The sequence below is a fragment of the Theropithecus gelada genome, chromosome 18, assembly GCF_003255815.1.
Source record: "Theropithecus gelada isolate Dixy chromosome 18, Tgel_1.0, whole genome shotgun sequence".
Lineage (NCBI taxonomy): Eukaryota > Metazoa > Chordata > Mammalia > Primates > Cercopithecidae > Theropithecus > Theropithecus gelada.
The window spans coordinates 49365865-49380027 of NC_037686.1; the positions used below are offsets into that span (position 1 = coordinate 49365865).

At 38.0% G+C, this 14163-nt stretch overlaps 1 protein-coding gene across 2 annotated transcripts in view; it reads left to right on the plus strand.

Annotated features, from left to right (window-relative positions):
• Positions 1 to 14163, plus strand: part of WDR7 (WD repeat domain 7) — a 388356-nt gene that overhangs the window by 19646 nt on the left and 354547 nt on the right. For both annotated transcript variants that reach the window (XM_025365405.1, XM_025365406.1), the window contains exons 2-5: positions 3314 to 3485; positions 10544 to 10650; positions 12527 to 12605; positions 13893 to 14067. In XM_025365405.1, the coding sequence (XP_025221190.1) occupies positions 3327 to 3485; positions 10544 to 10650; positions 12527 to 12605; positions 13893 to 14067 (520 nt within the window). In that variant the 5' untranslated portion in view covers positions 3314 to 3326. The remainder of the gene's footprint in view (positions 1 to 3313; positions 3486 to 10543; positions 10651 to 12526; positions 12606 to 13892; positions 14068 to 14163) is intronic.

Genomic DNA, 14163 nt, shown 5'->3' on the forward strand with positions numbered 1-14163 from the left:
GGGAGTATGTACTGAGTACAAGTTGCCAAGCAGCTAGAGAAATGGTGTTCTTTCCAGATCTCAGCATGTTGTATTCAGTGTTTAGCACATTTACTTGAGATAAATCTTTGGTGATATAATTTATTATTTTCTTTTATTTTTGAGATGAAGTGTCGCTCTGTCGCCAGGCTGGAGTGCAGTGGCACGATCTCAGCTCACTGCAACCTCTGCCTTTGGGGTTCAAGCGATTCTCCTGCCTTAACCTCCCAAGTAGCTGGGACTACAGGTGCCTACCACCACGCCCGGCTAATTTTTGTATTTTTAGCAGAGACGGGGTTTCACCATGTTGGCCAGGATGGTTTCAATTTCTTGACCTCATGATCCACCTGCCCCAGCCTCCCCAAGTATTGGGATTACAGGCGTGAGCCACCACGCCCAGCTAGTGATGTAAGTTAAAACTGAGTGTTGTCACCATGGAAAATTAACTCCTTCCAGATTCTCTTTTTTGAGAAAGTCACCATTGAATATATCATTCAGCCAGGAATATGATATTCCAAATTTATTAAAATTGGTTCTGTGCTTATTTTTCTTTTCTTTTCTGGTTTTTTGTTTGTTTGTTTGTTTGTTTGTTTGTTTGTTTTTTGAGACAGGGTCTCACTCGGTTACCCAGGCTGGAGTGCAGTGGCACAATCTTGGCACACTGTAGCCTCCACCTCCTGGGCTCAGATGATGAGTCTTCCACCTCAGCCTCCCAAGTAACTGGGACTGCAGGAGTGCACCACCATGCCTGGCTAATTTTTGTATTTTTTGTAGAGATGGCTGGTCTTGAACTCCAGAGCTCAAGCAATCCACCTGTCTCTACCTCCCCTCCTGCTCGGATTACAGGCGTGCACCACCAAACCCAGCCTAGTTTTATTTTCTAATGTCAAATAGGAATATGGAAATAATTGTTAGTGTCATGGTAGTTTATGAAACGGTCATGACACAAATAGGGTTTTACTAACAAGAAGTGGACTGATATTTTCTTTAAATGTATACCCCTTGTAGCAAAAGAGATGAAGTTTTTGGGGAAGCAAAGGGTTGAAAATTATTGCTTCTAACAACAAAAAAGATGTAATATAGATTTTTTAGTAAGCATTCCAGTGTCATTCAGTTTTTTACTTGCCTCATTTCCTTCCTTCCTTCCTTCCTTCCTTCCTTCCTTCCTTCCTTCCTTCCTTCCTTCCTTTCTTCCTTTCTTTCTTTCTTTCTTTCTTCCTTTCTTCCTTTCTTCCTTTCTTCCTTTCTTTCCTTTCTTTCCTTTCTTTCCTTTCTTTCCTTTCTTTCCTTTCTTTCCTTTCTTTCCTTTCTTTCTTTTTCTTTCTTTCTTTCTTTCTTTCTTGACAGACTCTCACTCTGTTGCCCAGGCTGGAGTGCAGTGGCATGATCTTGGCTCACTGCAACCTCTGCCTCCTGGGTTCAAGCGATTCTCCTGCCTCAGCCTTCTAAGTAGCTGGGATTTCAGGCATGTGTCACCATGCCTGGCTAATTTGTGTATTTTTACTAGAAATGGGGTTTCACCAATTTGGCCAGTCTGATCTTGTACTCTTGACCTCAAGTGATCTGCCGACCTTGGCCTCCCAAGGTGCTGGGATTACAGATGTGAGCCACTGCACCTGGCCATTGCCTCATTTTATCTTTAATGATTATACCTTTTGATTGGCCATCTCTCAGGCTATAGGTGACCCCTAGTATCTAATGAGATCTATCAGAGTCCCCTCTTCTATGCAGCTTTCTTTGACTATTCCAGTCTTCTTTTTCTAACTTCTCTGAACTCCTATTATCTAGTCTTTAACCACAGTTTTTAACTCCCAAATATTGTTTTGCCAATTAGATTTTAATTTTGTTATATTAAGGAATACTTCCTCAAATGTGCTCTCCTGCAAGAGGTGCACTCCAGTATGCTCTGATTAATTGATTAGTATCTCAAATTTAAATCCCTTCACCAGAAACTACATTTTTTTCTTTAATGGAGAAATGAGTTTATGAAGACATTCTTTTCTTCCCTCAAGGTTCAGAGTTTACAACAAAAGACATTCATGACCTTCAGGCATAACAGGTTTGGAGTAAATGTGGTTGAATGGGTTTCTCACTGAGCAAATTTTTTTTGAGACAAAGCTTCATACTTGTTGCCCAGGCTGAAGTGCAATGGTGCAATCTTGGCTCACTGCAACCTCTTCCTCCCGGGTTCAAGCCTCCCAGATAGCTGGGATTACAGGCACCCGCCACCATGTCCGGCTAATTTTTGTATTTTTAGTAGAGATAGGGTTTCACCATGTTGGCCAGGCTGGTCTTGAACTCCTGACTCAGGTGATCCACCCACCCTGGCCTCCCAAAGTGCTGGGATTACAGGCGTGAACCACTGTGCCCGGCCCTGAACAAAGTTTTGAAAATGTTTAGCACAGTGTGAAACAGGACTGAGTTTTTCTTTGGCATTGCTATTTATTACTGTTTTGGAGACCTCATTTGTCATCAGTAGCCTAGCAGAGTGAGAAAGACCACAGGTTCTGAAGTCAGGCTGCCTGGCTTCTGATCTGGGCTCCATCACTTGTCACTTTGTGCCTCGGTGTCTTTGTCTATGAAAAAGGAATGATAATAGTGTTTACCTCCTGATTTGTTGTAAGGATTAGTTGAGTTTATATATGTACTTATATTTATACACACACATACAATGTTCAGAAAAATTTCCGGGACTTGGAAAGTTCTCCATAATTATTGTCTAGTGGTAGTGGTACAGTACAGTCTGTGTGTACCAGACTTTCTGAGAACAGTTTGACCTGTCTTTTTTAATGGAGGCATACAACTTGGGATCCGAAGGTCAGGATTTATATTTGAGTTTTATGACTTGCTAGTTCCGTGTCCTAGGGCAGGTCATGTTTATGCCTCAGTTTCTAGTCGGCCAACCTCGAAAGGCTGTTTTGAGAATCAAAATGAAATAGTATACATAAAAGTGCTTTGTAAACTGTGAAGTCCTAGGTAAATATGAGGTATTGAAGTCATTGGCCTTTCATTAGTAAATTTTAAAAACTGCAAATGCCTGGGATAAAGACCTGTTTATTATTATTTTGTTGTTTCTTTCTTTTCACAGGTATTGATTGTGTATTATTTTGTAAGCACCTGAATCTAGAGTTATGATAAACTAGTTATTTTTTTGAAAATAATAAATATTTAAGTAGCTGCAATTTACTTCCAGAAATATATGATTATTTTCAAATTGTTGGTTTTATAACAAAAATATATAATATGTTTTTGAGAGAAATGTTGTAATATCTGACAATTTTTGTAACATTTTCAGGTTTGAAAACACAATGGCAGGAAACAGCCTTGTTCTACCCATTGTTCTGTGGGGCCGAAAAGCGCCCACACATTGCATCTCAGCCGTACTTTTAACAGATGATGGGGCCACAATCGTAACAGGATGCCACGATGGACAAATATGTCTCTGGGATCTTTCAGTAGAACTGGAAGTGAGTATTTGAAATGCCTATTGTACATTTTAGATATAAAAATCTACTTATTAGAAGATAATATAGTCCCCGAATGATACTTTTGGGCCCACAATAGATTTTTCTGAAAAATGTGTTTTGACTAAAACTAGTAGAATACAGATTCATTATTTACACCATTCATCAGAGTTGACTTCTGAGGACTTTTGGCCATTTTTCAATTGTAATATCTACCCTAAGTGACTTACTGTTTGTTACATTTAAGATTTTTCAAATGATTATGACCCATACTGAAGGAGGTTTTCCAAAGAGGTTTTAGAAAATTTAAAACACTTAAACCTTCTATGGTAAATCTTTGAAGAGGGCAAAACTTTTTACAAAGTATAGGTTTTGTTGTATTGATTTTTGAAATGACTGTGCCTTTATTGTCATTCCTTGCTACTATGGAGTGCTTAGCATGCTCTGCTTCCAGGGCTCTCAGCGGACACAGCAAGGGAAATAGGAGTTGGGGACACACACACACACGTTCACACTGATACATCTAATTCCAACATAACACCACAGCATTTATCCTACTTTTCTCCTTTCCATATTTGTAACTCCTTTCTCTGACAACTCTTCCCAGGAATTTGTTGTCAAGGAAAAAAGAGAAAATGGAGTGGTAACTGGTATAGAATGTGGGGTCAAGAAAGGTGATTTTTTAAATTAATTTTTTTGGATAATAGCCTTATTGGGATATAATTCACATACTACACAATTAATCTGTTTCAAATGCACGTTTTGATGTTTCTTAGTGTGTTCATAAAGTTGTACAGCCATTACCAAGGTCAATTTTAGAACATTTTCATCACTTCCAAAACAAACCCTGTACCCTTTAAATGTCCCTCCTGGGCCAGGCATGGTGACTCACGCCTGTAATCCCAGCACTTTGGGAGGCTGAGGCGGATAGGTTGCTTGAGTCCAGGAGTTTGAGACCAGCCTGGGCAAAATGGTGAAACCCCATCTCTACTGAAAATACGAAAAACTAGCCGGGCGTGGTGATGCATACCTGTAGTCTCAGCTACTCCAGAGGCTGAGGTGAGCCCAGACGGTCAAGGCTACTTGCACCACTGCACTCCAGCCTGGGCAATGGGAGTGAGACCCTGTCTCTAAAAGAAAAATGACTTCTAATACTCATTCTCCCTAGACCACCACTAATCTACTTTCTGTCACTAATGTCGTGTTTATTCTGGACATTTAATATAAATGGAATCATATAACCATAACATGTGTTTTTTTATGACTGGCTTTTATCATGGAGCTTAATGTTTTCAAGGTTCACCCACATCGTAGCATGTATCAGTACTTTATTTCTTTTTATGGCCAAATGATTTTTCATGTTATAAGTATACCACACTTGATTTGTTCATTTGTCAGTGGGTGAACATTTGGATTGTTTCTATTTTTGTCCCTTATGAGTAATGCTTCTATGAGTATTACACATTTGTGTATGAGTGTTTGTGTGGACACATGTTTTCAGTGCACTTAGGTAAACACCCGAGCGTGGAATTGTGGGATCATATGGTAGGTAACTCTATGTTTAACTGGTTATTTAAGGAACTGCCAGACTGTTTTCCAAAGTAACTGAATCATTTTGCATTCCCATCAGCAGTGCATGAGGGTTCCAGGTTTTCCACATCCTTGGCAATCAATAGCTGTTCTCTTTTTGATTCTAGCCCTAATTTTGTGTATGAAGTGGTATCTCGTGGTTTTGGTTTGAATTTGCCTGATGGCTAATGAGATGTTGAGCTTCTTTTCATGTTCTCATTGGCCATTTGTATCTCTTCTCTGGCAAACCATCTATTCAGAATCTTTGCCCATTAGAAAAATTCTTAACTTAAAATTTTTTCCTTTGCCCATTTTAAAATTGGGTTATTTGTCTTTTTATTATTGAATCATAAAAATTCTTCATATATTCTAGATAGAAATTCCTTAACAGATGTAAGATTTACAGTTATTTTCTCCCATTTTATCGATTGTTTTTTCACTTTCTTGATTGTGTTCTTTGAAGCACAAAATATTTTAAGTTTGATAAAGTTCAGTTTATCTCCTTTTCCTTTGTTTGCCTATGTTTTTGTTGTCGTATCTAAGAAACCATTGCTAAATCTAAGGTCATGAAGATTTATCCCTGTGTTTTTTTCTAAGAATTTTATATACTAGTTTTACCTCTTACATTTAGGTCTTCGATCCGTATTAGTTAATTTTTCTGTTAATTAACTAATATAGTAATTCTGTTAACTAATTAACTAATTAATATTAGTTAGTTAATTTCTTGACTTCATTCTTTTGCGTGTGGCTATCAAATTATCCTAGCACTATTTGTCAGAAGGACTACTTGTTCTCCATTGAATGCTATTGGACTCTTAAGAAAAATCAATTGACCATAAGTGTCATGGGTTTCTATCTGGACTCTCAATTCTATTTTATGGTTCTGTGTGTGTGTTCTTGTCCATATCCTCTAGATGTCTGTACTCACTGTCCTAATTACTGTTGTTTTAGATACCCACTGTCTTAATTACTATTTGATATTAAGTTTTGAAATCCAGATATGTGAGTCCTCCAGTATTGCTCTTCTTTTTCAAGATTGTTTCGGTGGCATCCCTTGAATTTCCATATGAATTTTAGAATTAGCTTGTCAATTTCTACAAACAAGTCAGTTGGGGCTTTAATAGGGAATATGTTGACTCAGCAGATCAGTTTGGAGAGTATTGCTATTTTAACAGTATCCAGTTTTGCTGACCCACGAACATTGAATACATTTCATTTATTTAGATCTTTAGTTTTTTTACAGCGATATTTTGTAGTTTCCAGAATATAAGGTTTGTATTACTTTTATTAAATTTATTTCAAATAATTTTATATTTTGAATCTATTAGATATAGAATTGTTCAATTTATTCTCTTTTCAGATTTTTCATTGCTGGTGTATAGAAATACATTTGAGTTTGTTTGTTCATCTTGTATCTTATAACCTTATTGGACTTATTACTTCTAATAGTTTTTAGTGGATCCTTTAGGAATTTCTGCATACAAGATAGTGTCATTCTTGAATAGAGATAGTTCTAGGTTTTGCTTTCCAATAGGGATGCCTTTTATTTCATTTTTTTGCCTAACATTCCTGGATGACACCTCCATAACAATGTTGAATAGAAGTGACAAGAGTGGACATCCTTGTTTCGTTCCTAATCTTAGCAGAGGGAGAACATCTAGTCTTTCACTTTTATTTTTATTATTTTTATTTTTTTGTTGAGATAAGGTCTCACTCTGTTGCCCAGGCTGGGGTGCAATGATAGCTTACTGCAGCCTTGATCTCCCAGGTTCAAGTGATCCTCCTGCCTCAGCCTCTTGAGTAGCTGGGTCTACAGGCACACACCACTACACCCAGCTATTACTGTATTGGGACCTATCTCTCTTGTTAGCTCTAATAATGTTTGCTTTATATATCTGGGTGCTCTGGTGCTGGGTGCATATATATTTAAAATTGTTATACCCTCTTGCTGAATTGACTCCTTTGTCATTATATAGTGACCTTCTTTGTCTCTTCTTATAGTTTTTGTCTTGAAGTCCTATTTTGTCTGATATAAGTGTATCTATTCCTGCTTTTCTTTGGTTTCCATTGGCATGGAATATATTTTTTCATTTTATTTTCAGTCTATGTGTGTTTTTATAGGTGAAGTGTGTTTCTTGTGGGCAAGAGATCATTGGGTCTTGTTTTTTCATCCATTCAGCCACTCTGTCTTTTGATCGGAGAGGTTAGTCCATTTACATTCAGTGTTATTATTGGTAAGTCCTTATTATTTTTGCTAAGTAAGGACTTATTTCTGCTATTTTGTATTTTGCTTTCTTGTTTTTGTTCTTTATTTCCTTCAGCTCTTCCTTTTCAGTGATGGTGATTTACTCTGGTGATACGATTTATTTTCTTGCTTTTTATTTTTTGTGTATCCATTGTATGTTTTTTGATTTGAGATTACCATGAGGCTTGCAGATCCTATCTTATAACCCATTATTTTAAGCTGATAATAACTTAACACTATTTGCATAAAAACAAACAAACAAGGACAACTGATAAAGACTCTACACCTTAACTTCCTCCCCTTGCTTTTTAACTTTTTTGTTTTTTGGGGGGGGGGAGACAGGGTCCCACTGTCACCCAAGCTGGAGTGTAGTGGCATGACCTTGGCTCACTGCAACCTTGTCTTCCTGGGCTCAAGCAGTCCTGCCACCTCAGCCTCCTGAGTATCTGGGACTACAGGTCCATGTCACTATGTCCGGCTAAGTGCTGGAATTACAGGCATGAGCCAGGGGCCTGGCAGCTTTTTAACTTTTTATTGTTACTACTTATATCTTATTGTACTGTCTTGTGTCTTGAAACATTGTGGTTATTTTTGATTGTTTCATTTACTCTTTCTACTTAAGAGTAGTTTACACAACATAGTTACAGTGTTGCAATATTCTGTGTTTTTTCTGTGTACTTACTATTACTGGTGAGTTTGTACCTTCAGATGCTCACTGACATCCTTTTCTTTCTGACTGAAGTACTCCCTTTAGCATTTCTTGTAGGATAGGTCTAGGATTGATGAAATCCCTCAGCTTTTGTTTGTCTAGAAAGTCTTTATTTCTCTTTCATGCTTGAGGGATGTTTTTGCTGGATTTACTATTCTTTGGTACTTTAAACATGTCATGCCACTCTCCCCTGGCCTGTAACATTTCCACTGAAAAGTCTGGTTCCAGACGTGTTGGAGCTCCATTGTTTGTTTGTTTTAAGACAGAGTCTTTCTCTGTTGCCCAGGCTGAAGTGCAGTGGTGTGATCTCAACTTACTGCAACCTCTGCCTCCTGGGTTCCAGCAATTCCTGTGCCTCAACCTCCCAAGTAGCTGGCACTACAGATATGTGCCACCACACCTGGCTAATTTTTGTATTTTTAGTAGAGATGGGGTTTTGCCATTTTGCCCAGGCCGGTCTCAAACTCCTGGCCTCAAGTGATTCATCTACCTTGGGCCTCGCAGGGTGCTGGGATTTTAGGCATGAGCCACTGTGCCTGGCCCAGTGTATGTTGTGTTTTTTCTCTTGTTGCTTTAAGGATTCTTTCTTTATCCTTGACCTCTGGGAGTTTGATTATTAAATACCATGAGGTAGTCATCTTTGGGTTAAATTTGCTTGGTGTTCTATAAGTACTTGGATATTTATATCTTTCTCTAGATTTGGGAATTTCTCTAGATTTGGGAATTTGGGAATTCTTTGTTTTTATTCCTTTGTGTAAACTTTCTACCCCTATCTCCTTCTCTTCCTCCTCTTTATGACCAGTAACTCATAGATTTGCCCTTTTGAAGCTATTTTTCTAGATCCTGTAGGCATGCTTCATTCCTTTTTAGTCTTTTTTCTTTTGTTTCCTTTGTGTGTTTTCAAATAGGCCATCTTCAAGCTCACTATTTCTTTTCTCTGCTTGATCAATTCTGCTATTGGAAGACTCTGATATGGCTGGGCGTAGTGGCTCACTCCCATAATTCCAGCACTTTGGGAGGCCGAGACAGGTGGATCACAAGGTCAGGAGATTGAGACCATCCTGGCTAACATGGTGAAAACCCGTCTCTACTAAAAATACAAATGGCATGGCAGCGTGTGCCTGTAGTCCCAGCTACTTGGGAGGCTGAGGCAGGAGAATAGCGTGAACCCAGGAGGCGGAGCTTGCAGTGAGCCGAGATAGCACCACCGCACTCCAGCCTGGGTGACAGAGCGAGACTCCGTCTCAAAAAAAAAGACTCTGATATATTCTTCAGTATGCCAATTGCATTTTCAACTTCAGAATTTCTGCCAGATTCTTTTTTATTATTTCAATCTCTTTCTTAAATTTATGTGATAGAACTCTGAATTCTTTCTCTGTGTTATCTTGAATTTCTTTTGAGTTTTCTCAAAACAGAATTCAAACCCTATTTTGAATTATCTGTCTGAATGGTCACATATTTGTTTCTCCAGGATTGGTCCCTGTCACCTTATTTCATTCATTTGGTGAAGTCATGTTTTCCTGGATTGTCTTAATATTTGTTGATGTTTGTCTTGTCTGGCCATGGAAGAATTAAGTATTTATTTTATTCTTCACTGTCTGGACTTGTTTGTACCTGTCCTTCTTGGGAAGGCTTTCCAGATATTCGAAAGGACTTGGGTGTTGTGTTCTAAGCTGTATCTGCTTTCAGGGAGCCCCAAGCCCAGTAACACTGTGGTTTTGTTTTTTTTTTTTTTTTTTGAGATGGAGTCTCACTCTGTCGCCCAGGCTGGAGTGCAGTGGAGCGATGTTGGCTCACTGCAACCTCTGCCTCCCAGGTTCAAGCGATCCTCCTGCCTCAGCCTTCTGAGTAGCTGGGAATACAGGTGTCCACCACCATGCCTGGCTAATTTTTGTATTTTTGGTAGAGATGAGGTTTCACCATGTTGGTCACGCTGGTCTTGAACTCCTGACCTCATGATCTGCCCACCTCAGCCTCCTAAAGTGCTGGGATCACAGACGTGAGCCACTGCGCCCGGCAGCACTGTGGTTCTTGCAGACTCGTACAGATACTGCCTTGATGGTCTTGGACAAGATTCAGGACAATTCTCTGGCTTACCAGGCAGAGGCTGTTCTCTTTTCATCCTTTCCCCCAAACAAATGGAGTCTCTCTCTCTGTTTTGAACCACTTGGAGCAGGGGGTGGAATGACACAAGCAACCCTGTGGCCACCTTCACTAGTACTGTGCTGGGTCAGCCCTGAAGCCAGCATAGCACTAGGTTTTGCTTAAGGCCTGTTGTAACCACTCCCGACTACTGCCTTTATTTAAGGCCCTGGGTCTCTACAGTCAGCCAGTAGCGAAGCCAGCCAGGCCTGTGTCCTTCCTTTCAGGGCTAGAAGTTCTCGCAGGTAGCTCCAGCAGTGCTGTGCAAGAGCCAGGGGCTAGAATAAAAAACCTTAGCAGTCTACCTATTCTATTGCACTGTGGCTAAGCTGGCACTCAAATAAAAGATTAATTTTTAAGTTCGGTACTTAAACTAGCATATTTTTGCATTTCTAGATTAATCCTCGAGCACTTTTGTTTGGTCATACAGCGTCAATCACTTGTTTGTCAAAAGCTTGTGCTTCCAGTGACAAACAGTATATTGTGAGTGCATCTGAAAGTGGGTAAGTATTTTCTCATTTGCCTGTTTTTCTCGTGAGTCTTTATAACTAGCACTATAATAACTAATTATAAAAAAAAACTAGTATTTTTTTTTCTTTTAGAATATCTCCTAAATAAATGCTTTTTATTGTCTAAAGGTAGATATTGAAAATCTGATTTTAGGGATGTAAATTTTACCTGTGTTAATGATTTTATAATATTTGATTGTAATTTATGATTATGTCCTTCGGTTTGCTTTTGAGGAACTCAGAATACTATAAAAGTTAAAGCGCAATCATTCATCTCCATGTTGTTTTTACTGAGTTGCCAGACAACTTTGAGATTTCCTTTTAAAAACCTAAATGATGCTAGACTAGCATAAATTTTGAAGATGATGCCATGAAAAAGTTCATGAAATTATATGGATATGTATTAATACACTAACATAACTATTTGTGTTCCGAAGTCTCAGAATGCAGCTCGCCTTAGAGAGAGGCAGGTCATTGCACAGTAATTGTAGGGCCCAATGTTATTAAATGTTTTAAAATATTTTTAAAAAGTTTTAAAAACATTTTTTGGTGCTTAGAAAATTATATATATTTACACAATATGCTATTGAAGAAAGTTGGGGAACTTGAAGAGAATTATATAAGAAATTGTTGCTATGTGTGGTGGCTCACTCCTGTTATCCTAACACTTTGGGAGGCTGAGATGGGCGGATCACTTGAGCACAGAAGTTTGAGACCACCCTGAGCAACATGTCAAAACCCTGTCACTACAAGAAATACAAGAGCTATCCGGGCACGATGGTGTGCACCTGTAGTCTGAGCTACTCAGGAGGCTGAGGTGATGGGATCACCTGAACCCAGGAGATTGAGGCTATAGTGAGCTGTGATTGTGCCACTGCACTCCAGCCTGGGTGACACAGTGAGACCCTGTCTCAAAAAAGCAAAACAAAACAGAAGTTGTTCTCCCCACTGAAGAGAACCTTGTACAATTCATTGGAACAAAAAGAAGCAGCATAAGCTAAAAATATAATAGCTGTTGGTGAATTAAAGGATAATTCCCATTAGAATGTATATTCTAAATTGAATGTTCTTTGAAAAATTGTCTTCTATAATACCATGTGAGATATAGAAAGTGGTATCTTAAAGAAAACCCTAATAATATCAGGATCATTGCATTTTATTAGTTTTTTTCTGTTAAATGTATTTCTTCAATGGACAAGGCATGTTGACATTTCTAATTTTCAATGTTATATCTGTCAATCTTATATCTAGTTTTTTTGTATGCATTCAGTAAAATTATAATAAATACAGCATGAAAACTGGAAGCTTGTATTTTATTTGTAAAAGTTTGGAATTCACTTGACTTTAACTTTTGTTTTTTGCAGTTTGAAATTCTCTAGCTACCTGGATGACAAATATAAAATCTCAGTAGTTTAAATTGGAATTTTATTTCTTGTTTTTGTCACTTGTCCCTCATGTGTCACTTGAGGCCTCTACTCTGCTTCACTGTTATCCTTACTTTGAGGTTCAGAGTGAGGGAGCAACCTCTGTGTGAAGCAGCCAGTCTCTGGAACAGAGCTCTGGAAAGCCTTGCATTGGTTCTGGCCAGAACTACTTACAAGACTTCACTAACCACAGGGGAACCAGGAAATGCAGTCTTATTATGGGCCTAGAAAGGATGTGGAATGTGGTGGGGGGTGGGCAGTTTGGAAGGGGTGTTAGGAGGGTGGGAGGGAGGACTGGAAATTTTGATGAACAACAGTAGTGACTGTATGCTACTTTTTCTGATATATATTAGTTTTAATGGAAGATTAATTTTAAATCACTGTGACAAAGTTGAATGGTGCTTTAAAAAGTCACATTCAAAGCTGACCATTGTTTTGTGTTTTAGAGAGATGTGCCTCTGGGATGTAAGTGATGGCAGATGTATTGAATTTACAAAATTAGCTTGCACACATACTGGCATACAGGTTAGTATCTATTTCTGTGACTCTAAGCACAAACTATTATAAGTGTATAATTTAAAATATTTTTAAAACATTGAGCCTATATTTTTAGATGAAAAATGGTGGGTAGTAGTAATAGGACGAGTGAACTAGAATTGAAGTGGTGAAAGTATTCCTCATAAGATGGTACCGTTGGGAAGGGTAAGAAAGGAGACGAGACTAATGGGGAAAGATAAAGGGCAAGCAAATTGCTGCTGCTTCTGCTGTTCTGGGCTACCTTGGTTACCCAAGTGAGAGCCCCTTCACTATTTGGGAAAATGCTCTTGGTCCTAAATAATGGAATTCTTCCTGGCAAAAGCCTTTGTGATTCCACTTGTGATGGACACAAATTGACCTACTTTTTGGACCGTATCTTTTTTATTGCTCATGCAGTTGGTCCTTGAACATGTATTTTGAAAACTTTCCAACTCTTCAGAAGATATGACCGTTTCATATGCCTGTCTTAATATGTATAGTGTTACACAGGAATTTGTAGTTTCTGATTTACATACCTGGTATTTGTTTTTACTTTTTCATAGCTGTCTAATTCTCTGTACTTCAGTTTACTAATTGTTTACTGTGTTGAGTGTTGGGAAAATTATGAATTATATTAAAAATAAGATCAATTATGGTTTCAATGGGAAAGGAAGAGAAGGTAACTCACATTTATTGAGCAGATACGGTGTAGGCATTTCTTGTATTGTGTTTGATTTAGTCCTCCTGACACGCTTACATATTAAATAGGAGTATGTCATTTTACATATAAGGAAGCTGAGGCCCTGATTATGTTTGAACATCAATCATCCTTCTAAATTTTATTTGCATAAATAGTAATTATAAGCCTATATTTCCCTATTTCTACTAATTTAAAATTCATGTTATTTTTGTGACCCACCTGAGTTTCCCTTTTGATGTGATTTGTAAAGCTGATTTTATTCAGGTGTTTTATTAATTTATTCAACAGTTCTGTTTTAGATGCTAGAGGGGGATAAAAACAATTATCATGAGTTCTGTTTCAAAATAGTTCAAAAGGGAAGATAAGATGTTAGGAAAATAATTTTTGTTAGCTATTTAAAAATATTAGTATAACTTAATATATATGTGTGCACATACACCCATATAATATATACCATTTGGTAAATATCTAAAATTCTTACTGAAGAAGTTGAGCTTTAGGAGAATATTGTAGTAACCTTGATGAATGCATATTAATCAAGTATATAAATTAAAGGAGAACACTCAGAAATCTTTTTCCTTTTGGCATGAATGTAGTTCTACCAGTTCTCTGTTGGGAATCAGCGAGAAGGAAGGCTTTTATGCCACGGACATTACCCTGAAATCCTTGTTGTGGATGCTACCAGCCTTGAAGTATTATACTCCTTAGTATCAAAGATATCACCAGACTGGATTAGCTCCATGAGTATTATTCGATCCCACCGAACACAAGGTCAGTGTATTATGCCTCTTAGGAGCTTTAGCACCATGACTTAATGTTTAGTTTGCTATAACATTCTACAATTTATTGTAAATTAATACTTTGAGA